We start from the raw sequence: 27938 nt of genomic DNA, 5'->3' as shown, positions 1-27938 counted from the left end.
CCAGAAGCTTGCTACTAGAAATGATGTTGCTTCAGATGACATTGTCTCAGTCCAACATCTCACCATTGGAGATGACTTTGCTCTCTACACAGAGGAAGACTTCACCCCAGACAGTGAGACTATCATCTCAACAATGCCTAAATGCTGCCTTTCCAAAGATAATGACAAATTAAACACAATATATTGATTGCTTTTCTTCCTTTGATATTAGGGATTCTATTACATTTCTTGAGTTCGTTGTTTACTTCGCCAATGAACCTGGTATATGTTTTGCTCTCTGCCAAAGGTATACTACATACCTCTGCACTGCCATTCTAAAAATGAATGGAGATTATTGTTTTCCTCAGGAGGCAACTACCTCCTAGACCACCCCTCAACTAACTTGGTTATGGCTGGCCTAGAAGGACTTCTTATACTTCTACTTGTTTTCCTCCTTTTTACTCTCATAAAAACATGTCAACTTACACCCTACTCTGTGTAAGTCTTTTCTACTATTTGAGCCATGCGAATATCCCATCTTTTTTGTAAAAATACTGTCTTGAGTCAATTTTGAGGCCCTGGCTAGAGGCCGGTTCGTTGCCCTTCTTGAGCAGCTGATGAAGTACACACTCCAACCATTTCCCATATCATACATTCACACTCTGGGACACTATGCACCAGACTTCTTTGCCCAGGGGCCAGGTAACAGACAAGTAAGGACAACCTCTATGCCCTGGAGCCTGAGATATTATTCAAATTAGCCAATCCTCAGAGACTCAGAAAAAATCTAGCTAACCCCAACCCACTTGTAATACAAAAGCTGCCCCTAGAGATCAAACTTTCTGTTATCCAGGCGTAACCTGTGCGGCTCTGCCTGGCAACCTTTTCTCTTTTGGAGCTATAAGTAACAAAGAGTTCTGCCTTCTATCTATTTTTGTGACAGTGTGTTGTGTTCTGCCATCAAAAGAACCTTTAAATCTTATAAAGCCATTTACAAAAAGAAACTCACACCGTATATAAAAATTAACTCAAAATGATCAAAGACCTAAATATTTGAGTCAAAACTTTAAAATTCTTAGAAGAAAACAAAGAGGTAAATCTTCATGTCCCTGGATTTGGTAATGGATTTTTAGATATGACACCAAAAGCAAGAACAACAAAAAGAAAAAATATATAAATTGGACTTCATACAAATTAAAAAAATTTTATGTGAATAAAAAGGCACTATCAAGAAAGTAAAAAGGCAATCCACAGAATGGAAGAAAATATTTGCAAATCATATATCTGGAAAGGATCTGTATCCAGAATATATGAAGAACTCTTACAATTCAACACGAAAATGACAAACAACCCAATATAAAAAATGGGCAAAAGTTTTGAATAGATATTTCTCCAAAGAAGATACATAAATACCCAATAAATATGTGAAAAGATGCTCAATATCATTAGTCATTAGGAAAAAGCAAAATTTGAAAAAATGAAAAATTAATAATTGTTTTTGAGAATGTGGAGCAATGGGAACCCTCACACATTGCTGGTAGGAGTGTAAAATGTTGCAGCCACTGTGGAACAGTTTGGCATTTCCTCAAAAAGTTATACATGGAATTACCACATGACCCAGCAATTCCATTCTAAGATATATACCCAAGAGAAATAAAAATGTACATCCACACAAAATCTTATGCAGAAGTGTTTAAGACAGCATTTACAATGGTTGAAATGTGAAACAACCCAAATATCCATCAATGTTCGAATGGATAAACAAAATACAATATGAGCATATAATGACATATTATTCAGCCATAAAAAGGAATGAAATACTATACATGCTACAATGTGAATGAACCTTGAAAACATGCTAAGCGAAAGAAGCCAGACATAAAAGGTCACATATTGCATGATTCCATTTATATAAAATATCTAAAATGGGTAATTCCATGGGGACAAAGCAGATTAGTCATTGCTAGGGACTGGAGGAAGGGAAAAATTGGTAGTAAAGGGTATGGGGTCTCCTTCGGAGTTAATGAAAATGTTTTGGAACTAGATAGAAGAAATGGTTTCCCAACATCGTGAATGCACTATATGTCACTCAGTTGTACACTTTAAAATGGCTAAGTTTTATGTTACGTTAATGTCTCCTAAAATATAGTCTTATTTGAAAAAACATGTATATAACTATGTTCTCTAGGCCAGTTCACCTTCACATCCTTTATATCGCATACCCCTCTGAGCATCCAATGATACCAATGGATCTGATCCTAGGCTAATGCATACACCCAGCAACAAAGTACATATCTCATCTCTCCCCCAACCACCCACCCACACACACACACACATCATTTTGAATATAATTCCAGGGGTTTCAGAGGATTCTCTAGTTAAGAACGCTGGAACCCAAGGAGATAGTGCTCTCTCCCTTTGACATAGCTCACCTGCTATTTGTTTCTTCCTTTTTCTATCTCACTCCCAAATAGCTTATTCTCCATCTCCTCTGCCTTTTCTCTACCCTTAGCTTCTGCTTCTTCAGGATGTCAATCTGCTCATGTGTCAGGGTTTCTCAGGTTCCTAGGGTACAGATCTTTTCACAAGTGTACCTACTCTACTATCTTCTAAACATATGCAAACTTGCATATCATTGCAGGGGGTCCGCAGACTTCCTCAGTTGAGAACACCTGGTCTAGGTCAATCAGTACAGTCAGCATGTCAGACTTCCTTAGACACCGAAACAAATCTGACTCAGAGGGCACAACGGTGGGTAGGGACTGAGAGGCAGCAATCCTGCAGAGTGACTAGGCTCCTCCTAGGTGCCCTGAAGGTGAAGATATTGGAGTTGAGAAATCCATCAGGCTGCACCTCCTAAGTCTAGTGGTCGGCAGCAGACGGGGTCAGAGAAGCTTCCCTGGGCACTGTGAATAAGGGCAGAGAGCAGCCAAGCATGGAGGCTCTCCCTTCAGCCATCACTTCTCTGGGCTTTATGGAAACCCTCTGCTGCAGGGGTATGGAAGGGATTTGTTCTGGTTTCCAATTGTCAGGACAGCATTCCATCTCTGCTGGGGTTGACTAACTTCTGTGGGAATTTGGGGGAGGGAGGGAAGAATCCAAAGACATTTACTCTGATCCTCACTCTACTGCACCCCCTAACAGTCTCCATTTTTCTACCACTGGGCAGTGGCAGAGAAAGTTTACTTCCAAAAGGTTTCTATGTTTCTGAATCCTCCTCCCAAATTTCTTTCTCCCTTGTTCTTGCACAAAAATGAGGGAGGTCCAGGACAGTGATGTTCAGAAGCCAGATCCTGCTGTACTCAGTTATCTGCCTTCCAAACCTCCCCCTCCAGGGTGCCCAGGTAGCACAAAACCCATCATGTCTCTGAAAATAGTGACGAGAGAGTCGAGGGCAGGGCAGAAATGTCCAGAGCATTCCTGACACCTTGGTCATCTCTCCGCGTATGTTTTAGAGTGAGCAATAGTCAGGTGCTTGTATGCAAAGGATGAGAGCCTCTGGAAGGTGAGAAGGGGCCTGGAAATTGCATATTCCTCCCCTCTTGAAAGGACAGGAAAAATCAGACCATGTCTGCATCCCTCAGATCCTCAGCTGCCTTTGCACAACAGCTAAATCTCTGAAAGAAGATAGCCATGGGCCAAATTTTCAAGATTGATACTGTGTCTGCCATCAGATTCCAGCAAGTCTACTTAACACTCAGTGATTGTTTGGGCACAATAAACACATGTATTGTTAGTAGAACATGACAGAACTACCTATTTATGAAAATTAAGAAAAATATTTTGTGTGTAGCTAACTGAATCCATTTTCTATATAGTGAAAATTAATGCAATGAACTTAATTTTGGAATCTTGTTGGGGGGGTTCTATCTTAAACACATTCTTTGCCCCAAATGAAAATAGGTTTATTTAATTTTTTTGCTTATAAAAATAACCCATGCTGAGGGGGAGTAAATTAAATAAAACTGGAAAAAATATTTAGGAGCAAATAAAGTCCCCATTTCAGCTATCTGCTTCCCTGCCTGCCAATCCACCATGTACCTATTGTGTGAAGGTCTGGAGGAGAGAGGAAATGAACATCAGTGGCTGAGTGGAGAAGTAGATTGAGGGGGTAGGTGCTTTGAGATCAAAGAAGAGAAAGAAAAAATTCCTCAGAGATGTACCAATGGCCAGTTGCCCTAGGAGATGTAGCCCTTCCTTGATAAGATAGAACAAACACATACCACAGGGAGAAGGGGCCACATTTGACCTGTGGGATTAGGAAAGACCAAAAAAAAAAAAAAAAAAGCCGTGAGAGAAGGGGACTTCAGCACTGCGAGGCGGGAGCGGGCTAGTGAAGGGAAGAAGTGGGCTGGCTCCTGACGCACTTTCTGCTGGTGGGAGGGAAACCAGGGACCCGAGCCCACTGGTGACGTTTCCTTCACGTGATCAGAAGCCGACGTGTGCAGAAGTCCCTCTCCTCCAGGTACCAGCTCCCCATTTCCGTGGAGAAAGATTTCAGACTGAGGGACAGAGCGGCAACTGCCCTAGAGCCCTGCAGGTAGGTACAAGCTGGAGGAGAAGCGGGGGGGGGGGGGGGGGGGCGGTGCGCTGGGATAGGGGTGGTAACTGGCAGAGGCTACAGAGGATCTGGTCTGCTTTCCAGATGCCACCCCCTCTCACCCCCATTCATTTTGGCGCAGGAAATTGTATGAGTGTTGGGGGAGAGATCTGGGTACCATCTCTTATTTCCCTGGGTAAGTGTGGGCTTATGGCAGGAAGAAATGGGAGGAGAAGGAGGCATCTCTTTGGAATGACTACAAATCCACAGGCACCTGCGGACCCCTGGGGTGGGGGGTGGCAGAGGGCAAAGACCAGAGCGGGTCCCGGACTGGATTCTCTCTACCCCTTCCTTCCCCGATGGCCATATGTTTGGTGCAAGAAACGGAGGGCTTGGCGGGAGGAGATGGAGAGGGACCAGGGGTTGAGAATGGGTACCCGTTGGGGTCTCCTAGGAGGTAGGCTATCTCTCTGACGGAGAGGGCCGGTAGAAGGGGACGGCGATAGCGAGGAAATGGCCTGATCTCTGCAGGGCAGCGGGAGAGGGCACAGCCTGTGAACCCGAGGTGGGGAGGGCCTGCGCTATCTGCATCTTTTCCTCACCTTCCGTCCATTTTGGAGCCGGAAATGGTGGGCTGCAAGTGGGGGGGGGAGGGGGGAGGTGTTGCAAGGGAGGGGGACAGAGGTTCGGTCTGGAGACCAGCTCCCTTTTGCGGAGGAGTGGCTTCTGAACTAGGGAGGACTGAGCGAAGATACCATGAGCCAAAATGATTACTGAATTTGGAAATAATTTGTTTCTTGCATTGTTGGAAAACCTGGTATTTCTGTGTATGTGGAGAGGCAAGGGGTGTCAGGAATGCTCTGGACATTTCTGCCCTGCCCCCGACTCTCTCGTCACCATTTTCAGAGACATGATGGGTTTTGTGCTACCTGGGCACCCTGGAGGGGGAGGTTTGGAAGGCAGATAACTGAGTACAGCAGGATCTGGCTTCTGAACATCACTGTCCTGGACCTCCCTCATTTTTGTGCAAGAACAAGGGAGAAAGAAATTTGGGAGGAGGATTCAGAAACATAGAAACCTTTTGGAAGTAAACTTTCTCTGCCACTGCCCAGTGGTAGAAAAATGGAGACTGTTAAGGGGTGCAATAGAGTGAGGATCACAGAAGCAAGGGGAAGGGCAAGGGGGTGGCGGGATTTAGGAAAGTTTGGACAACTATAGTGTGACAAGAATCAGAGTCCCAGTTGCCAGTCACTCACTTCTCGACCTTTCCTTCACCCTGTCTCCTGTCTCTCCACAGGTCTTCAGGTCTGTGGTTGTAGGCACCAACCCAGACAAGAGAGGAAAAGACCTGCAGGACCAGTGCAGGTCAGTGGGAGAAAGTAACTGTCCTGGAACCCCTGGGAGTAAGAATGACTTAAGCTTGAGCAGAAGTTGAGGAGGCCACTACCTGCCAACCCTCCTCCAGGCCACCCTACTGCAGTCTCAGAATACGTGGCCTCAGTCAGGACTCTCAGGGAAGAAACACGGTGCTTTATGGCTGTTGAGGACCGAGGGGAGAACAAGGAAGTGAGAGACAGGAAGCCTGGCCTCTGTGAAACCCCTTGAAGGTATTAGAGTAGCCCTGAAATCTGAGAAGTGGCCATTATTCTATTGTGTCTGCGGTTCTAGAAGTCTTAAAACTGCAGACAAGGGAAAAAAGCAACTGGCCAGGATTCCTACAGGTCAGTGTAAGTCGGGACTATGCACTTAAAATTGTCACAGGCATAGCTAACGCCAGAGCAAAGTTTAGGGACAAAGCTGCTCTTACACACTTCTCAGCACACCCCACTTAAATAGAGAAAGAAGCACCTGTGGGAGTTTGTGTAAGGGTGTTATCATGTAAACATGTGTGAAGTGGGAAGGAAAGGAAAAAATGTCTGGGTGGGAGTGCACCTGTAATTCGGGATGGGGTGAGGAAAATCCTAAATCATAAAAGGTAATTATTTTCAAGCTCTGTTTTCCCCAATCTGAGTCCTCCTTTTTATTTCCTAGGACAGGCAAAGGAGAGAGAATCTCAACATGGAAAAGATCTACAAAGAAAATGAACGAAAGCCAGAAAACGAAGGGAACCTAGAAAATGAAGGAAGGCCAGAAGATGAAGTCGATACAGAAGATGAAGGGAAATCAGATGAGGAAGAAAAGCTGGAAGTGGAGGAGAAGCCAGGGCATGAGGGAAAGCTCCAGAATAAGGGGCAGCCAGATGATGAAGGACAACCAGAAGATGAGGGAAAGCAAGAAAAGCAGGGCAAGTCCAAAGATGAGGGAAAACCACACGGTGAGGGCAAGCCAGAATCCCTGGCAAAGCCCGAGGGTGAGCCACGGGCTGCCGAAAAGCGCCCGGCTGAAGATTACGTGCCCAGGAAAGCAAAAAGAAAAACGGACAGGGGAACGGACGATTCCCCCAAGGACTATCAGGAGAACTTACAGGAAAGGCACTTGGGCAGTGAGGAGATGATGAGAGAATGTGGAGATATGTCAAGGGCTCAGGAAGAGCTAAGGAAAAAACAGAAAATGGGTGGTTTTCATTGGATGCAAAGAGATGTACCGGATCCGTTTGCCCCAAGGGGGCAGCGGGGTGTCAGGGGAGTGAGGGGTGGAGGTAGGGGCCAGAAGGACTTAGAAGATGTTCCATATCTTTAATGCCTTTGGCCTTTAATTCTGATCTCTCTGATGAGAATATTGCCAACCCTGCTTTCCCTGGCAGGCATTTGCCAGGCTATGTGCTTTAACCTTATGCTGATACGTTGCTTTAGGTGTCACTCTCTCGGTTACCAGCAGCCTTTTGACCCACCTGCAGCACTCTGTCTTTCAGTAGGGGACTTCCGCCCGTATGCATGGAAGAGAGATGTTCATGGTACATTGTAAAATATTAATAAAAAAAGTTTTCAGAACTACATATATGCATCAGCCCGTTTTTGAAAAAAAAATAGTTACATAATACATCCATGAGTAGGGGAAACTATGAAATTGAGTAGATCAAAAGAGAAATGGTGGTTTTCTCTGTGTAGTGGCAATGGAAGAGATTATCTTCTTTCATCTGCTTTTTTTCCTTAAAAAAACATAGATTACTTTTGTCGTAAAGTAAACAATAAAAGATTTTCAAAATGGGAAAATACATACCAAGCAATCAAAATAACAGTTCAGTAAGTTTACGAAGGCAGTGGAGACACTTAAAATTCCTGTTGTCTGGATGTGAAATGATGTGTAAAACTCTATCGCCTCTGGGACTCGATGCTGGAGGAATCAGCCCGGCAGTGATTACAGATCCACTGCTGTAACAAACAGTCTTACCATCTGTGAAATGGGGATAAAACTTCTCCTCCAGGGCTATGGAGAAGATCAGATGAGGTAATGTGTGTGAGCTGTGTTGGGTTGGCTCCTACCCTCTGCCCTGTACTAGCAGAGCCAGAACTCTGTCAGATGTTTGGGGGAGGGCTGAAGGAAATCTCACTGGTGTCCAGGAATAAGTCCTGGAAGCTAAGAGGTGGGTGCCACTTTACCTTGGGTAATACTATGTCTGATGTGCACTGTGCATCTTCTCATGGGTCCTACACCCCCTCAAAGGGCCCCAGTGCTGGTGGTGGGCTGGAATCCTCAAGGTAACAAAACCCCTTTGATTTCCCTAGAGTCTCTGCTGAGTTGAATTCCCTCTATGTTCCCTGCTGAAGTGTGGAGAAGATGTCTTTTCTCATGTTGTACTGTAGTGTTATTAATCCTGCCAGGAAATGTGGGAAAATGCTTTGGAAAGTTTTAAGTAATATATTTTTCAGACATAATTATGCCATTAGACTTGCTGTTTTCAAAGCAAGGAATTTATCTCACTGATTTTGGTACCCACAACATAGAATACAATATATAAATTATCAAGTCAGAAGGCCTCATCTCTTGGTCCAGTTCTGTCCCTGATTGAATATGTAGCCCTGAGCACATAAAATCATTCTTCAGCAACTGAGGCTTGCCACTCCAAAAGGAACACAACAGGAGACAGGTAATATGAAAATTCATTGCTCATGATTTTAACATTGGATATGGTAGTGTTTCTCAAAGTTTGCTAGCTTCCAGAAGACCACCTGCATTAAAATCACCTAGTTACCTTGTCAGCAATTCGGAATCCTGGTTCCCATCTCAGACCTAGTATATCAGAATCTTTTTTGACTTGTCCTCAAAATGCCTGTGTGTGTGTGCCCTTTGTTTTTAGCAAATTTTTGTTTTTATCAAATGGATACCTGTAACAAATTTTAAAATCCAATACTGCAAAATAATTTATTATTAAAAACTTAAGTCTGCCTTGCCATTCCACATCCTCATCCTCCAAAGGCAACTACCATAAATATTTTTGGCTTTTTCTAGTATTTACTTCCGTATTTCTGAATAATATGTTTATGCTGCTATTTCTTTTTTTAAACAGCTTGATTGAAATATAACTCACATACCACAAAACTCACCCTTTTAAAGGGTACGATTTAGTAGTTTTTAGTATAACAGAGCTCTGAAACCATCATCATTATCTAGTTCCAGGATATTTCCATCACCCTGAAAAGAAACCTCATACCTATTAGCATATAATGGTGTTCCCATTCTCTCCCCCCACCGCACCTAACAAGCACTCAAGCACTGACCTACTTTGTCTCTACAGATTTGTGTATTCTAGACATTATATATATATGGAATCATACAATTCACAGCCTTTCATGTAGCATAAAGTTTTCAAGGTTCATCCACATTGTAGTGTATATCAGTACTAAAAATTCTTGTACATGTTTATTTTTGCCTTTTAAAATAAACTATGGAGAAGACAAAATATAATATTTACAAGTACAGAAATGATAGCTCTGCTTTAGTTTATTATGTAGATAACCATAGTGCATGCTGATGATTATGTCCAAAGTTGCTTAATTTTTTTAAAAGATTTATTTATTTATTTATTTATTTGTCAGAAAGAGAATGAGAGAGAGAGTTCGAGCCCAAGTGGGGGGAGTGGCAGGCAGAGGAAGCAGCAGGCTCCCCACTGAGCAAGGAGCCCGATGTTGGACTTGATCCCAGGACCCTGGGATCATGACCTGAGCTGAAGGTAGATGCTTAACTGACTTAGCCACCCAGAGGTGCCTCCCAAGTTGCTTTAACTTCATTTGTATGCTTTGATTCCCTCTATGAAAAGGCACTCTAAATTTAACGTACTTGACTTTTGTTTGTTTTAAAGTAAACACAGATGTGTAGTATTTGACATGCTAGTTATTCATTTCTGCTGGAAGAAGAAAAATATTTTTTCAATTTTTTGTTTTTTAAAATTAAAATTTTTTCCAGTTTTATTGAAATATAATTTACATATATTACTATATAAGTTAAGGTGTACAGAGTATGGATTGATATACATATAATATATATTGTACATAAAACACATATATTGTAAAATAATTACCACAATGAATTTAGTTAATACCCATTATCTCACATAGATACGATAAAAAGAAAAGAAATTTCTCCTTGTGATGAGAACTAACAGGATTTACTCTCTTAACAACATTCATACATAACGTACAGCAGTGTTAACTTTTTGCATTTAAATACGTGTTTTATTTCCTTGGGTATATACCTAGGGGCGGAATTGCTATGTCATGCGTTAACTCTATGTTAAACTTTTTGAAGAACTGCCAAACTGTTTTCCAAAGCAACTGTGGCGTTTTAACAATCCCATCCACAGTGTACAAGTGTTCCAACTTCTCCACATCCTTTCTAACACTTGTCATTGCCTGTATTTTTTATTCTAGCCATCTTAGTATAAAGCAGAATCCTATTGTGGTTTTGATTTGCATTTTCCTAATGGCTAATGATGTTGAGCATCTTTTCTTTTCTTTCTTTTTTTTTAAGATTTTATTTATTTATTTGACAGAGAGAGGGAGAGAGCACAAGCTGGGGGGAAAGGCAGGCAGAGGGAGAGGGAGAAGCAGGCTCCACTGAGCAGGGAGCCCTATGCGGGACTCGATCTCAGGACCCTGGGATCATGACCTGAGCTGAAGGCAGATGCTTAACTGAGCCACCCAGGCGCCTGATGTTGAGCATCTTTTCATGTGTTTATTGATCGTTTGTATATCTTCTTTGGAGAAATGTCTATTCAAATCCTTGACTCATTTTAAAATTGGGTTGGTTGTCTTTTTACTGTCAAGTTGTAAGGGTTCTTTGTTTACTCTGGACACAAGTCTCTTATCAGATGTATGACTTGTAACTGCTATTTCCTGACTTGTTAACTTTTGTCATTATCCACTGGCTCTCTGATACGATAATTGAGTAGTTCTCTCTTACCATCACAATCCCCACATCTATTGCCTGCCGCCCAGTATAGCTTTATCGTATCTATTGTGTATTGTAACAAGCATTCCAGTGATTCTGTTGTTTAACTCTGAGGACCATTTGTGCATTTGTCAGGTCAGGCTAAGCTTATGTTAAGCTTATGCTAGGATAGCTACCAACCCCAAAACATCAGTGGCTTAACACAACAAAGGTTTATTTCTCAAACTTCATGAGAATTGGGAATGATGAGGTTCTGCTCTCCCTAGTTTCCCAGAGATCCAGACTGAATATGATACCACTGCAACAGAGGAAAAGAGTACATGGAGATCTCACACTCATTTATCCACACTGTGGTCTAGAAGTGATATAGATCACTATTGTTCACTGTGCATTTTTTTCGTATTTCTAGCTCTTTAATTCTGACGAGCAATTCTGAGAGAGGTGTTATTATGCCTTCTATATAGGTGACTGAACTGAGTCTCAAAGAGTGTAAGTGATTTATGCGAGGTCACACACCAATAAAGGGAAGGGCCTATATTGGAACCTAGGTTTATCTGGCTCTAAGGCAATGATCCTTAACTAGCTTGCTTTCCTAAACAGAAGGATTTGAATTTTATCTTCACCCTATTAACCAACCAATCCTTTAAGATGTCAGAATAGGGACGCCTGGATGGCTCAGTTGGTTAAGCATCTGCCTTCAGGTCAGGTCAAGATCCCAGTGTCCTGGGATCGAGTTCCGCATCAGCTCCTGGCTCAGCGGGGAGCCTGTTTCTCCCTCTACCTGCTGCTCCCCCCTGCTTGTGCTCCCCCCAACAAATAAATAAATAAAATCTTCTAAAAAAATAAGATGTCAGAATAGTGGTAATATTTCTTCAGATGACAGACCTAAAGAGCAATGCTTGGAATGGCATTACTTCCTCCATTACTACTGCCTTTAAAAGGCATTTAATGCCAATTCACAGCTTGACTGCCATGACCCCAAGTCATGGGCTATGCCTATAGTACATGTAGGTATTCTCCTTGAGTTGGAGGATGACATGCCTTTTTAAGCCCCCTTTGCCTGGGGTCTCCTATACTTTTGGGCCTAGGATGACTCAAACATCAGAAGTCCTGTACCAGGCAGGTACAGAACTGATGTCACCACAAAACCACCAAAAGAGGCCCAGGCGCAATCAAGGCCCTTCTGGGAGTCTGCTCAAGGGTGCTTGGGTGATTGTCCTAACTGCATCCGCACCCTTATTGCTCTGGGGCTATTTCACGGGACTCTGAGAGAAAAATTTAACCTTTCTACTTCAAACTCAAATTATCTGGTCAAATCCAGTTGTAGCAGGCTCAGAAAGGGAGCGATGCTTTTAAGTTCTATGGTATGGAGGTTAATTTCCACCCCTACAAAATTTTCCTTCAAACTACAAAGGGAAAGAGGGCAGGGGAAAAAACAAAGCTTTATGACTGAAAATGAAGAGTTCCTGTCACTGGAGACTACTGAGCCTATCGCCTGTTCACAATGAGTCAACAATGATCCATGTTGCTAAGGACAGTCATATAATAAAAGATAGCTACTTTGTTTCTCCCTCACTATCTTCCCAAACTCAGTAAATGCTTTTGGGGTAAGGAAATGAATGTTCCTGAGAATAGGCCCCAACTCCCTGTCCACTGCAAGCCACTAGAGCAAACAAGTTTGTACTGCTTACGGGAACCAAAAGGAACTTTAAATCAAATGTTATTTAATTTGTAAATGAACAAGACAATTTTTGGTTTCAGCTCCAAATGGAGAGGTGAAAAGAATGGCACTCACACTACAACAGGAAAGAAAGTTGGATAAACTGCAAAATAGCAATTTTTCTTAAAACCATCAAAGAACTGAGTTCACAGGGCAAACAATGATCCCAAAATAAAAAAAAAAAAGCCATATTTCTTTAAGAAAATCTACTAAAGGGGCGCCTGGGTGGCACAGCGGTTAAGCGTCTGCCTTCGGCTCAGGGCGTGATCCCGGTGTTATGGGTTCGAGCCCCACATCAGGCTCCTCTGCTATGAGCCTGCTTCTTCCTCTCCCACTCCCCCTGCTTTTGTTCCCTCTCTCGCTAGCTGTCTCTATCTCTGTCAAATAAATAAAATCTTTAAAAAAAAAAAAAGAAAATCTACTAAAACAATAAGAACAATGAGGATCTGTGACATTTTAACCAAGATTTTCTCTTTCCTTCCCACCTCCCAGCTCAGCATGATGGAAACTACACGCCTACAGGGAACAGCTAAGAGCACAGGTCTCCTCGCCTCAGTTCACATCCATAAGGGTCACATTATCTTTTCGGGAGAGATGGAATTTCTCATCCTGTCTTGAGTTATCTGTTGCTCAGGCTAAGTTCGGGGTGAGTGTAGATGAAAGGTGGGGGCTCCCTTCTGCCCAGTCCTCATTTATCAGAAAGAAGCTCTCCCTCCAGCACAGTGCGCTAAGAATACTGGGGCCCCAATTGCCTGGGAGAGGCAAGCCAAAAAGACTTGAAGGTACTGTGCATCCCCAGTCAAATGCACAGATCCTAAAGCAGGAGTATCACTTAGAGAGAACTGTGCCACTGTGTCCATCCCTAGCTCCAGAGCTTTGTAACAGAGATTCTTCCTAGTGGGAGAGGCAGTCTTTGAAACAGAGAACCCAATCTCTTTCCAAAGGAACTGTCACACAGTATAGAGAAGTTGAAGGCTAAAAGCACTATAAAAACATGAAGATTGTGGTGAAATGCAATTAAGAGGAGGCCAGTAGATTAATTAGAGATATAACTAAATGTCAGGCCAGCTAGTTTACCAGAGAAGTAGGGAAAGAGACAGCTAAGTAGAGTTTTATCTCTATCTCTGAAAAGAAGACCAAATGTCATACCACGAATCTGTGAAGTAATTTATGTCCCAGTGCATTTTCAAAAACAACAGACAATCAACTAGCTATTAGTGGAGCTTTAACAGTTAAGTGTGTTCAGGGAAAGAGACAGGGAAGAGGACTGACAAAAGCACTTTCATCTCATGGTGACTGTGGGCATACCCAATGCTGTGCTCTTTCCGGAGCAACATAAGAGGTTTCACATAGCAGGGAAGAAATGGACATGACTAAAATAGCCAGTCACTAAACAAACAAGCAAACAACAATTTTAATAAGCCCCAGAGGAAAAAAACCAGTACTCAAAGTTGCTAAAATCGATTATCTGAAAAAATTGCAAGACATGAAGAGAACCAGGAAAGTAAGCCCATATATGAGGAACAAAGCAGGCAACAAAGCAGGTCTGTGGGAGTGACCAGATGTTAAATTTAACAAAAACTTCAATATAAATATATTCAAAGAATGAAAAAAACCCCTGTGATTAAAGAAGTAAAGGCAGGTATGATGACAATATTACATCAAGTAGAAAAAAATCAATAAAGAGATAAATAGTATAAAAAGAAACAAGTGGAGATTCTGAAAAGTAGAGATTGAAATAAAAAATTCATGAGAGGAGCTCAACAGTAGATTTGAGCTAGCAGGAGAAAGAATTTGTGAAGCCTACGATTCTAAAGAAGAGAGAGAAAAATGAAAAATGAACAGAGTCTCAGAGAAACATGGAACACTCTTAATCATACCAACCATACATGTAATGGGAATACCAAAAGGACAGGGAAAGGAGTAGAAAATAATTCAAAGAAATAACGTTTGAAAACTTCCCAAATTTAATAAAAAACATTCATCTACATATCCAGGAAGCTCAGTGGATTTCAAGTAGGACACATGCAAGCGACTGGCAAACACACACAGCATAGTAAAAATGCTGAAAACCAAAGACAAGGAGAAAATGTTGAACACAGCAAGTGAAAAATGACTCCTAACTTATAAAAGAACCTAAATAAGATTAAGAGCTAATTTGTCATCAAAACAATGGATGCCGGAAGGAAGGAGGACAACATATTCAAATTGCTCAAAGATACAAACTGTTAACCAGCAATCCTGTATTCATCGAATATATCTTTCAAAAATGAAGGCAAAATAAAGACGTATTCAGATTAAAAAAAAAGAAAGAAAAAAATCTGTTGCTAACATACCCACCTTACCAAAAATACAAAAGAAAGTCCTATAGTTCTGAAAGTGAATAACCCCAGAGAGTAATTTGAATCCATGAAAAAATAAGCACACATACAGGTAATTATGTAATTATAAAAGACAGTACAAATGCATTTTTTTCCCTTTCCTTCTCTTAACCGATTTTGAAAAGCAACTGTTTAAAACAATACATTTGCCATGTGTTATTTGAGTCTATAACATATAGAACAGAAATGTATCTGCCAATAAAAGCACAAAGGAGGTGGGTGGGGGCAAATCCATAAGGTAACTAAAATATCCCTGAAGAAATGAAGAGAGCCAGATAAATAAGAAGACTAACATAATTCTATGGATATATACTTGCTATCCTTCATTTTTCATCCTCCATAAAAGACACAAAGTTATGTAAAGTAATAATGACAACAATGGATAGGCTTATAACATTTTTTGATGTAATATGTATAACAATATTCCCACAATAAGTGGAAAAAGGGAATAGAACTGTATGGGAATGATGTTTCTATATCTTACTGGAATTTAGTTAATATAAATATGAAATAGATCTTGGTAAGTCAAGATGTAAATGCCAAGTCCTAGGACAATCACAAAAGAAATACCTCAAAAATATATAATGAAAACATCATTAAAGAAATTAAAATCCTTCATTAAAATATATTCAATTAATGTAAGGAAAAAGAAAGAAAGGAGGAATAGAGGAACAAAAAATACATGAGACATATGACAGACAAAAAATGAATTGGCAGAAATAATTCCAATTATATCAACAATAACATTAAATGTGAATGAATTGAACAACTTAATGAAAGGCAGAGATTGTCAGATGGAATTTTAAAAAGGTCCAACTCTATGCTGTTTACAGGAGACACACTTTAGATTCACAAATAGATTGAAAGCAAAAGGATGAAAAAATATATATGTCATGAAAACCTGAGCCACTGTATAATAGATGCATGCCCTTCCCTCACTGAAAGGGAAGGGGGAAGAGCTTACCAAGTTGCTTTAGAAAACAGTGTTTTGGCTGTATGTTATAAAGCTCAGGACAGAAAGAGCTGTACATAAATTCTGTGCTCTGGTTGGGAAATTTTGTTTCTTACAGGGATACATGATAACAATTCTGAAATTACTTTAACTATATACTAAGGTTAAATAAATAAGTAAATAAATCATATATAAGGAGAACCAGGTTTCTCACAGTCAGAGATAGAAGTTAAAAATAAGTGGAGGGGTGCCTGAGTGGCTCAGTCATTTAAGTGTCTGACTCTTGTTTTTGGCTCAGGTGATGATCTCAGGGTCATGAAATTGAACCCCACATGGGGCTCCCCATTCAATGGAGTGTCTGCTTGAGATTCCCTCTCTTCCTCTCCCTCTGTCCCTCCCTGACTCACCTGCCCCCTCACACATGCTCTCTCTCCCTCTCTGAAATAAGTATGTAGGATCTTAAAAAAAAAAAAAAGTGGTGAGATTGGAGAGCCTGGCTGGCTCAGTCAGAAGAGCATGTGACTCTTGATCTTGGGGTTGTGAGTTTGTGTCCCACCAGGCGTAGAGAGTACTTAACTAAAAGTACTAAATGGAGAGAAAGCTAAATGGATACCTGTCATAATGGATGAGTCACATGTATAAGTATGAACTTATGTGGGGGGAAGGAAGAGGGAGGGAGGGAGAGACAAGGAGAGAGATACAGACACAATAAATAAACGTAGGTATGTCTTTAGACAAGCCATATTTAGCATACATACATCTCCTTGCTCTATCAGCTGAGAAGTCCTAGAAACAATGACACTCCAGTAGCAACACAAATACCTTGCATTCAGATCTTAATTACTAAATATGATTATCCAATAAAATAACCAAGACTGCTTGGAGAAATATCTGATTATTGGGTTGAAAAACAGAAAATACAGGGGCGCCTGGGTGGCTCGGTCATTAAGCGTCTGCCTTCGGCTCAGGGCATGATCCCGGAGCCCTGGAATCGAGCCCCACATCGGGCTTATCCACTGGGAGCCTGCTTCTTCCTCTCCCACTCCCCCTGCTTGTGTTCCCTCTCTCGCTGGCTGTCTCTCTCTGTTAAATAAATAAAATAAAATATTTTATTTATTTATTTATTTTTTTAAAAAGAGTCATGGTGTGACTTACTTTATTTTTATTTTTTTTTTGTTTTTTTTTTTTATTTGACAGAGATAGAGACAGCCAGCGAGAGAGGGAACACAAGCAGGGGGAGTGGGAGAGGAAGAAGCAGGCTCATAGCAGAAGAGCCTGATGTGGGGCTCGATCCCAGAACGCTGGGATCACGCCCTGAGCCGAAGGCAGATGCTTAACCGCTGTGCCACCCAGGCGCCCCATAAAATAAAATATTTTAAAAAAAGAAAGGAAAAGGAAAATACAAGATGAATCTGGAACATCTTGTAGTACCAGAAAGCAAGGAAGCAGAAAAAGGATGAGGGTGTGCCAACCTGGAAGACCCCCTAGTGGCCAAGGCTGGAATAATCTGGGCAAAAAACCAAATAATGATCGTATTGAATTATAACCTCAAAGATTTAAAAATTCATTAAGGGTGCCTAGGTGACTCGGTTGAGCGTACGGCTCTTGATTTGGGCTCAGGTCATGATCTCAGGGTTGTGAGAGGGAGCCTCATGTTGGAGTCCACACCCAGTATGGATTAAGATTCTCTCTTTCCTGGACACCTGGGTGGCTCAGTTTGTTAAGCACCTACCTTCGGCTCAGGTCATGATCCAGGGGTCCTGGGATCCAGTCCTGCATCGAGCTCCTTGCTCAGGAGGAGCCTGCTTCTCCCTCTGCCTGCCCCTTCCCCTGCTTGTGTTCTCTCTCTCTCTCTGAAAAGTAAATAAAATCTTTTAAAAAAAGATTCTCTTTCCCTCTCCCTCTGCCCCTCACCCCCCTCTTAAAAATGTTTTTAATTAAAAAATTCATGAGTCATACTGATAGAAACAAGTAGTTGTATCAATAAATAAATGGGACAGGGGAGGACAAATAAATTTTCCTTACAGAACAATTTGGAAGTATTAAATACAGAAGGAAATGAGTAATATAAAAATTTACTATCAGAACATCACTGTAATAATCACTGCAGGCAAATCCACAGAATATTTGCATAGTTTCAAATTATATCTGGCCCCAAATATTTATTACTTACTATGGTTGTTTTCAAACATGTATCCACAAATTCTTTGATACTCCTCCCTCCAAGAGGTAGAACTTAATTCTCCTCTTTAATGTGAGCTAAACTTAGTAACTTGCTTCTAAGAAATAGAGAACAGAAGGGAAAAACAATAACTTTACAAGTGGAGAAATGCAGCAGACATCATCTTAACCAAGTGATCAAAATTAACTTCACCAGTGATGAGCCATGTTGATATCATGTAACCTTGATATTGTGATGAAAAGGGTGTTTCACCTCTGTGATATTCTTCCCCAAACCACTAACTCCAGTCTAATTATGAGAAAAAATATCAGACAAACCCAAATTGAGGAACATTCTACAAAATACCTCACTCTTCAAAAGTGTCAAGTTCATGAAAAATAACGGAACACTGAGAAACTGTCACAGAGTACAGAAGACTAAAAAAACATGTTAACTAAGTGCAACTTTGTATCCTGGTTGAATCCTGGAACAGGAAAAGGACATTGGTAGGAAACTTGGAGAAATCTGAATAAAGTCTGTAATTTAGTTAACAGTATTGCACAAAAGTTAATTTCTTTGTTTTTATAAACGTAGCATGATTATTAGGCAAAACTGGGTGTAGGGTATATGGAAATGCTTTGTATTATCTTTAAAACTCTTCTTTAGAACTCAAATGATTTCAAAACACAACGTTTAAAAAATACACCAGGCTGAGTTTCAAGAACCCATAATAAAACTCTTTTAATGAATGAAAGTGACTGAATAGTTGAGGAAACAAACTGAAATGTCATTACACGAATTCATTATTCAGTGAGAAAGGGAGAATTTGACAGACTGTGGTTGACAGCAATTACTGGAAAAAAATAAAATCATTCCATGTTATGCCAGAAAACTGAAGCTACTTAATAAACTAGGTGTGTGTGTGTGTGTGTGTGTGTATTTTTATTATGTGTATTGCATGAAACAATATTCTTTACATACTCACCTGCTACTTCCTTCACTCAAAAAATATAATTTTAATATAATTCAATGTCACTCCTATATGATTGTTTCATTCCTTTTTTTATCTGCACAATTGCCACAGTATGGATAATTTAATCATTCCCATATCGATGCAAATTTAAATTGTTTCCACCAACTTAATATTTCAACATTGGAATGGTTACAAAGTTGAACCAGATAAAGTTTTTGTGCTGATGGCATTTTCAGATAAGTGAGGGATAAAAAGTAGAAAGCCAACAAAACAGGGTGAAAGTGTTAGGCTGGCAAAGTACAGGGTCTAAAGGATAATGTAGGACAGGCAAGCAAGGCAGAATCAAGAGGCCAGCGCAGACTTTTTCATTATAAATTTAATTTTTAAAAGCACCTCAGCATACAGCAAGGGCACTCTCTCCCCAACTCAGCTTGTGACACAGAAAAAAGTTGCCTGGCCTGAGCTTTAGTACAGCCCAAGTGTGCCTCCCCTGAACCCAGCAAGGGGTTCTATCTAGATGCAGATCTCAAGGCTTAATTACACAAAGCAATCTAGAGAATCTAGCTGGGTGGATTTTAAGCATACTGTCACATATTAAGTCTAAGCAGTCCAGCTCAGGGATTCTTATTATGGCAGCCAACATGGATACCATGGGGACATCTGAAATGGCTGTGGTTATGACACAGCATTTTAGGTTCACAGCAATCTGTAATAAGCATTATGCCTCGATAACTCAAAACCCTTTGCCACAATAATCCAAATGTGTGTAGCATTTAGCTGTGAGTTCAGGAAGTGGGCAAATCATCTGGAAGAGATGAAAAGTATCATAGTAGTTGTGCTTCGAGTTAGGTTCACTTGCTTGGACGTGGCCAAGTGCTATTCTGAATGGTTTGTGACACTTTTGAAACTTATCCATGCCAAATTTCCAAATATCAGGGAACATAGTAGGGAGGGATGGTGGAAGAGTTTACTTTCTGAAACAGAGACAGTCTAATTGGAAATCAGGTTTTCATGCTCCACTTACCAGAACGGGAGCACACTACCCTCCACAGAACAAAGACCTACTGTGTTGTGTTTACTTGTGCTCCAAAAGGGTAAATCATCTTAGGTGGTGGCCACCTTGAGTCCACACTATGCAGCCAAACCTTTGGATCCAGAGCAGATTTTGCCATGCTGGCAGCGATGTTTTCAACCCATATAGAATATGCTCCAGAAGTGAGGGAGAGGAAGCTCTGCTATTGGATAAGCTTTGAAACAACAGTGAAGAAATATGCGGGAGGAGTTGCTGAATAGAGAGCCTCAGAACAAAACGCCATGGAAGTGACTTCTAAAGGGAACATAGAAAACAATATTCTGGATATCACAGTCTTATATAAGAGCTCCTGGCTGCTAAAACGCTTCCTCCTGTCTTCTCCCCTCATACCACCTGAAGGACGTTGGGCTTTTTTGCTATCCCTAGTGCCCTCTTGGTGCATGAAAACAGGACAGTGATTGGGTCAGAAGCTCAGGGTGTCTACTTTCTAGAATTCATGTCTTTATTGTTAAAATTAATATATGCACCTTTTTCATTTCGTTTTAAAAATAGTTTTTACTTTACTATAATGCTATTGTCTTCAAAAATTGATTTATATTTAAAAGCTACTGTGATGAACTTAATTTCAAAGGTAGCTAAGTGTTATATTGATGCACGGAAATTGCTCAGGGACAACAATAAAGGTAGAGACCTGTATGATCTGGCTGTCAGGTGTGTACCAGTGAGGTGACTGATGTCTGTCTTGTGAGTATTTAGGAAAACAGGGTCAATATTCTCTACTGATAGCGCCATAAAAATGGTGTTAAAGTTGCTCCGACTACACAGAGGCTGAATAAGAGAGGAGGGGACAATGACACTTCTGCTCTAATTTTTGTGCAGACAGAAAGAAGTTTCATCTGTGAGTCACTCTGCAAACAGCTCCTTCTGAAACTCTGAGATTTCTGGGAGATGCACCATTACAAATTACAAGAGCCACTCAAGCAGCATGTGAGCTGGAGCCTGTCTCCCCACACCCCATTTTCAACCCACCTCTGACCATCTGCCTTGTTAGATATGCCCTTCCCCTAAACTCACAGGAAAGGGCAAAGGTACAAGGCAACCTTTCCTAAGGGCAATATGAGGGGTGCAGACCGTTGTGCAGCATGCATAGGGAAGGGAGAGATAACTTCTGGTGGGGGTGGCTTTAGAGGCTGGGTGATGAAGTCTGGGCTCCTAAGAATGAGCGGGACCAGGATCTAGGAGGAGGTGGAGGGCAATCACAAGTAAAAAAATGGCCTGTGAGGACAAAGATAGAAGAAGGAATACTTAGGGCCCAGTGAGTAAGAGTTCCTTTCGAGGGGTGCCTGGGTGGCTCAGCCATTAAGCATCTGCCTTTGGCTCAGGTCATGATCCCAGTGTCCTGGGATCGAGCCCCACATCGAGCCCCACATCGAGCCCCACATCAGGCTCCCTGCTCAGCAGGAAGCCTGCTTCTCCCTCTCCCTCTCCCCTTGTTGTGTTCCTTCTCTTGCTGTCCTCTCTGTCAAATAAATAAATAAAATCTTAAAAAAAGAGAGTTCCTTTTGGTGCGGTAGAGAAGTGTATGACAAGGCTGGGAACATGTGTCCTCAGGTTCAATTCAGATCAATACTGAATGTCAGGATGAGTAAAGAAGGATTTACTTTTCTGATGGTGGGGTTACCATCCAAGGCCTTCGAGTAGGAAAATAACAAGTTAAGAATAAGGAAGAGTAAAGTTTAGTTTGATGGTAACATGCAAGATAAATTGGAGAGGGAGGGGCAGGCACTGAAGGCAGATAGGTCAGAGAAGGAGTTTCCCTGACAGTCAAGCGTGAGGCAATAAGGTCCTAAACCTGTACACAAATGTTTCTAGCAGCTCTTTGCATAATAACTCAAAACTAGGAACAACTTAGATGTCCTGTAGATAAATGGACAAATAAACTGGAACATCCGTATAACAGAATACTACTCAGCAAAAAGAAAAGAATGAGCTATTGCTATATGAAACAGCTTAAATGACTTCCCAGGGCATTATGCTGAGTGAAAGTAGTCTCTAAATATGATATGTGGTAGATTTCTTTTATGTAACATTCTGAAAAAGACAAAATTATAGGAACTAGGAATAGATCAGTGGTTGCCAAAGTTCAGAGAAGGAGGTAAGATATGACTACAAGGGGGTAGCAAGAGGGAGTTTTTTTGGGAGGTGATTGAACTGCATCCTGATTGTGGTGGTGATCACACAAATCTATACATTTGCTAAACTTCACAGAACTGTACACACAGAAAAGGGCCAATTTTGTTGTATAGTAATTTTTTAAAAATCAGAGTTGTCCTCCATTAAATGTGACATCAGAAAAGAATGAATGGAAACATTTAGTGGTAGTTAATGATTACATCCTTACAATTCATTGGCTATATTTACATTAAAAACTCTCTTGAATAATAGAAAATGTATCCCTCAACTGTGGGATAAATTCTTCGTGCTTAAATATAAATGATAAAACGTTAAGCCAGCAAAAATATTTATTTTTTGAACCCTTCCTTTCCTATGGCAGCCTTGGTTGTTGGCTGCCGCATCCCACCGTGACCATCCTAGACAAAAGATCCCTCACTTTCTCCTTCTCCTGATTCTCCAGCTGGCTGCACTGGCCAGGATGCCATTTCTGGCAACAACACACTTCCAAGTACCAGTGGATTATGGGTTGTTGGGATATCATTTTCCTCTTTTAACTAATTTTTTTTTACAGCAATGATGTTCTCTCTGCTTCTGGTCATAACAATTGTGCATGTTGATAGTTCTCTTTTTTAATGGAACAAAGTGAACGATACCAGAATATCTCAAGAGTGCCATGAATGAATGAAAATTCTACCTGCTAATTAGCCTCATACCAAATGGTGAGATACAGGGTACTCTCTCCTTTCTCAGGGCTTTGTGAATGTACGAAAGCTATTTTCCAACATATTTATTTGAGTGCCAAAATAAAGTTCACTCTGAGGAAAGCAGATTTTTCTGGAGACTCTGATTAACAAGGCATCAGATCCTAGAGGATGTAAGAGGTCTCTCTGAAGCCTATTTGAAACCCAAGTGGAAGCCATCCAGCAGTCATCATTGAAAAGGTCCGACATCTAACAGTTGATAACTTGAATTCAGCCAGAGAGAGAAAAAGCAGTGGATTACTTATATAAAATTGCTAACAAGAGAAAAACGGTCTTCTTTGCACAGATTAATCTGGGAGTCAGTTTTTTTAAAAGGTTCTCTTTTAATAAGATTTAAAAAAAATTTCTAACACATCAACGTGTTGTGAGAACTCTCATTTCATTTGTAGCCATTAGGAAACTTTCCCCAGTCTTAAAAATTGATAAAACTATTTTGTCCTCCATATTGTGTCAAATATTGATTATGTAGCATCTTTTTTTAAAAAAATCATTGTAAAACATCATGATCATTTAATATCATGCTTAAAACATTACAAAATTCAAGAGAACTAGTAAAAAAAATTCCACGCTCTCACTCCTGCATTCTTTTCTATGCGCCCATACCCCCACCCCTCCCCCCATCTACCACCTTCGCCCATTTTAATGCTTGGTGGGACTCCTGGGGAAATGGTGGACTGTAGGTCTTGGGGGAGGAGGGGAGGTGGGCAAATTCGAAACACAGAGAGAAAGAGATAATTCCCCAAAGAAGGAGAAATGGTCGATTAACCCCTAAAAGCTGATCGTCCCTGGCAATCCAAGAAAGGCGAATAGCAACTGCAGGGAGAAGATACCAGTTCTATTGTCTCTGATTGGCAAATACGAAAAAAGATTGACAGTATCAAGTGGAGGGAATGCAAGGGGCGGGCTGCAGTGTGAAATGGGAGGGGTCACTGAAGACTGGAGCTCATTGATGACGCGACCCTCACGTGACCAGGAGTCGACGTGTGCAGAAGTCCTTATAGTCCAGGGCCTGTTTCCCTGGAGCAGCTCCGTATTGCTGGAGAAGGAGAAAAGTGCCCGGGATCCTTTCAGGTGAGTATAAAAGCAGGCGCTGCCTTGGGGAACCTCGGGTCTGCGAGCCAGAGAGCAGAAGCCAGGCGGGGTCGCCACTGTTTTCCCAACATTACAGCCTGCCAAACTCCCATTTTTGTGCAGGAAATTTGGGGCTCTTTGGTGGGGGTGGGGGTGGAGAGGGAGAATGGTAGCCAATTGAGGGTCCCTAGAGAGACACAGAAACAATTTGGGGAAATCACTTGCGTCTCCCGCTCCCTTGCTTGCAGGGAACCGGTGGGCATGGGGGAGGGAGGGCGGGGTTGCCTTAAAAGGAAGGAGAGGATGAGAACATGGGACTTTATAGACGAACCAGGCCTAGAATCGTGATAGGGACCGGTGATTCAGGTACTGGCCTGCTCGCTCAGCAAGCACTCCTGTCGGTCTGCAGGACTCTGTGGTCTTTTGGGCGCGACACAATCGAGTGAGGGAAGGAGGCAGGAAAATCCCCTGGATCCCTGCAGGTCAGTGTAAGGGTGCAATTTGCCTCAGGTCCCTTCGGGTAGGGGTGGGGGTGGGAGTGTGAGTGTGAGTACGTGGATGACACCAAAGCCCATTCTGGGGTCGCCACAACCTCTCCCCATCCGGATTAAGAGCTGGAGGCCTTTGCAGAGCCTGCAGCGGAAATGGGGCGGGGGCGGGGGAGCCTGGAGAGACGTGGAAGGGGGAGGGGAGGCCAGAGACTGCACCAGCGGATCTCAGGTGAGTGGCGGGAGATCAGGACGGCCTGGGAAAGCCCGAGAGGGCGGGAATATTGCAGACCAGCGTCTAAGGAGGGGGATAATTGCTTCCGCGCTGCTCCAGTTTCTGGGCTAGGAGAGGCCTGTAAGCAGGGCCTGCTGGGAAATGGTGGGCTGGAGCGGGAGGAGGGAAGATGGAGCTGGAGCCGGAGGGGGAGGGAAGGAAGGTGGAGGAAGGGGTGGAGTCAGGGGAGTTCTGAGCCTGAGGACCTAGCTTTCTCTAGTTGGAAAACTTTGGCTGTTAGGGACCTGAATGAGAAGAGGCCAGTCTCTCTGGGAACCCATACTTTGGCTGCTGGTCTGTTTGTCTGGCATCTAGTTGTTTTGTTTCCTTGTTTTCTAGGATTAATTTATTCTAAAGAAATAACAGAAAAATACTCAACATGCAAAAGTCTTGTGAAGAAAATGAAGGAAAACCACAGAACATGCCAAAGACCGAGGCAGACCGCCCTTCGGAAGATGTACCACAGGAGGCAGAAGGAAATCCTCAACCTTCCGAAGAAGGTGTAAGCCAGGAAGCAGAAGGAAGTCTTAGAGGAGGGCTGACCCAGCCTGGCCAGGGGTTTAAAGAGGACACTCCTGTGAGGCATTTGGACCCTGAAGAAATGATTAGAGGAGTAGATGAGTTGGAAAGGCTTAGGGAAGAGATAAGAAGAGTAAGAAACAAGTTTGTGATGATGCATTGGAAGCAAAGACATTCACGCAGCCGTCCTTATCCTGTGTGCTTTAGGCCTTGAATTCTTTTTTTGTCTGATGTTAAAATCTGGCCCCTGCTTTCTTTCTGTTAGCGTTCTCTGATGTATCTTTGACCCTCGTTTTACTTAAATCATCTGGTGGAATTTTGTTTTAGGTAGTTTCCTTGTTACCAGCATCTCACTGGATTTTGTATTTTGACCCATTCTCCAGGTCCGTTTTTCAATTGGAAAGTTTCACACATTTGCATGAAAATATATTCTATATTGTAAAGTAAAACATAACAGGTTACAAAGCAGTATATTTAGTATCAGCTCACATATGTAGGATTTAATCCCAAATTTGTGTGTGTGTGTACATACAGACGTAACTGCTTATTTCTGTGGCGTGAGCTTTTTTCTTTTTGCTTATGTGTATTTTTTCATGAACACATGTCACACACAAAAAGAAAACTTTTATAAGTAAGAGTTAAATAATTTGCAACCAGCTTATAAGGGCAATGGGGGCATCTAAACTCTTGATGGAAGAACTATTAAAAAAATGTAAACCTCAAGTCACCTCTGGATCTCTTAGCTAGAGGAATAAAACTGGCAATTATTACAGATATACTTGCTTAAGACTCCATCTTTTTCATGGGGAAAACATTTGCCTCACAGGGCTGCTGTGAGGAAGAAAGGAGGTGGTTCATGAGCTGTGCTTGGTTACCGTCAATGCATGCAGAACCCCAACCGACTACGGCATCAGTTATTTGAGGGAGTGCCCTGACACGACTTACCGGTGCTCAGGAACAAGTCCATTAGTAGGCAGGGTGGTGGGGGCTTCATGCCAGTCAATCTGCTGTCGAGCCCCACCCTCCTCCCCTGGCTTCTGCCACACCTGGGCACTGCTGCCTCATCTGCTAGGTCCTTTGCTCTCTGCTGGCCCTCACTGCTCCTGGTGCACCGGAGTCCTCGGGTGCCAAAACCCACTCACTTTCCTGGAGTCCCCAGTGGGTCAAACCCCCACTCTGTCCTCTGAATCCTCCCTGCTTCATTAGTGACCCTTAACACAGGTGAGACTCCTCTAGGATTGCTTGGGCCACAATGCCTTGCAGGGTTCTTAGCAAAACAGCCTCTTCTGTTTTCAAACCCAGGACCCCTCCTCTAAGTAGGAGTCAGACATGGTGAGGCCATTTTGGGAGTTGCCAAGGTACAAGTTTGAATTAAAAAAAAGCTGTGGTCAGAGTTGCCTTAGGTCTAAGGACTAAGGTTTTGTCTTCCTTCTCTTGTGAGATGATCCATCCGTGAAGGCTCCTGGCAGGCCTGCCCTGGTTCAGAAGACTAAATATCCATAAGTTGCACACAGCAGTAGAGGAAACTGATCTAAGGGAATAGTTCCTTTCACCTTATCCCATCCCCAGTTAAACTGAAAAAAAAACTTGGAAAGGCACTATGAACTATAAATCTGCTAGTAGAAAGGCTAATATGTAAATATTAGGAATTGTATTTATTTCCCCTACAGAACAACTTTTCCTCCTGATAGTCCTACATACTTGTGTTTAACTGAGATATGTTTTAATATTTAATTGGTTTCTTGATTTAATTGTTACTAAGGAGCTGGTGTTATCCATATTCTGCTGTTGACTCAATAGTCTTCCACAAGTTTTTTATTTCTCTAGTATTATGGCAAGCAATTCCAAAAAGAAAGTGCACAAAATAGACTGCACTCCAAATGTTTCACCAAAGTCTTGCATAATCACTTGCGTTAGAACCGCCTTGGGGAGCATCTTCAAAGTACTGATTTCTGGGGATCCCTGGGGGGCTCAGTCGGTTAAACGTCTGCCTTCAGCTCAAGTCAGTATCAAGTCCTTCATGGGGCTCCTTGCTCAGTGGGAGCTTGCTTCTCCCTCCCCCTGCTTGTGCACTCTCTCTCTGACAAATTAATAAAATCTAAAAAAAATAAAATAATAAAATACTGATTTCTGGGGCCCACCCTAGGACTCACTCACTGGAGGTGAGCTATGGAAGTAACAGCAAGCTCCTCTAGGTGATTATGATACACATTGCAGCATGAGGATGACTGGTATATACAGCATGCTTTCCATTATTACAAATACAAACTTTAATTAGAAGACAATTTTGGAGAATGTTTACTGAAATTCAGACAGTAGAGGTCTATAACTGTGTTTATCTTTTTAATGACGAAAAGACTGACAGATTAATACATAAAATTTGAAAGATGTCCTTTAATAAAGAAATACAAGATTAAAAGACGAAGGAATGTAATATTAGGTGCACTTTTCTTTTTTTTTTAAATATTTTATTTATTTATTTGACAGAGATAGAGACAGCCAGCGAGAGAGGGAACACAAGCAGGGGGAGTGGGAGAGGAAGAAGCAGGCTCATAGCAGAAGAGCCTGATGTGGGGCTTGATCC

General features: G+C 41.8%; 2 protein-coding genes across 3 annotated transcripts; both read left to right on the top strand.

Annotated features, from left to right (window-relative positions):
• The first annotated feature begins 4386 nt into the window (after positions 1-4386).
• TCEAL5 (transcription elongation factor A like 5) lies at positions 4387-7441 on the top strand. Its single transcript, XM_034649595.1, has 3 exons — positions 4387-4519; positions 5817-5884; positions 6551-7441. Exon 3 carries the CDS (start codon positions 6578-6580, stop codon positions 7196-7198), a length of 621 nt encoding a protein of 206 aa, XP_034505486.1. The 5' UTR covers positions 4387-4519; positions 5817-5884; positions 6551-6577; the 3' UTR covers positions 7199-7441.
• Positions 7442-23937: 16496 nt separating this feature from the next.
• Positions 23938-26128, top strand: TCEAL8 (transcription elongation factor A like 8). Of its 2 annotated transcripts, XM_002930765.4 has the most exons (3): positions 23938-24073; positions 24483-24555; positions 25175-26128. In XM_002930765.4, the coding sequence occupies exon 3, from the start codon at positions 25215-25217 to the stop codon at positions 25566-25568; it is 354 nt and encodes a 117-aa protein (XP_002930811.1). In that variant the 5' UTR covers positions 23938-24073; positions 24483-24555; positions 25175-25214; the 3' UTR covers positions 25569-26128. The 2 variants fall into 2 exon arrangements, with proteins under 2 accessions (XP_002930811.1, XP_019649138.1); XM_019793579.2 differs by lacking the exon at positions 24483-24555 and having other exon boundaries at positions 23956-24073.
• The last annotated feature ends 1810 nt before the right edge of the window (positions 26129-27938 follow it).

Source organism: Ailuropoda melanoleuca, chromosome X (genome assembly GCF_002007445.2).
Source record: "Ailuropoda melanoleuca isolate Jingjing chromosome X, ASM200744v2, whole genome shotgun sequence".
NCBI classification, from domain to species: domain Eukaryota; kingdom Metazoa; phylum Chordata; class Mammalia; order Carnivora; family Ursidae; genus Ailuropoda; species Ailuropoda melanoleuca.
Note: the sequence above shows the minus strand (reverse complement) of the source record. Positions and strands in the feature narration are given on the sequence as shown.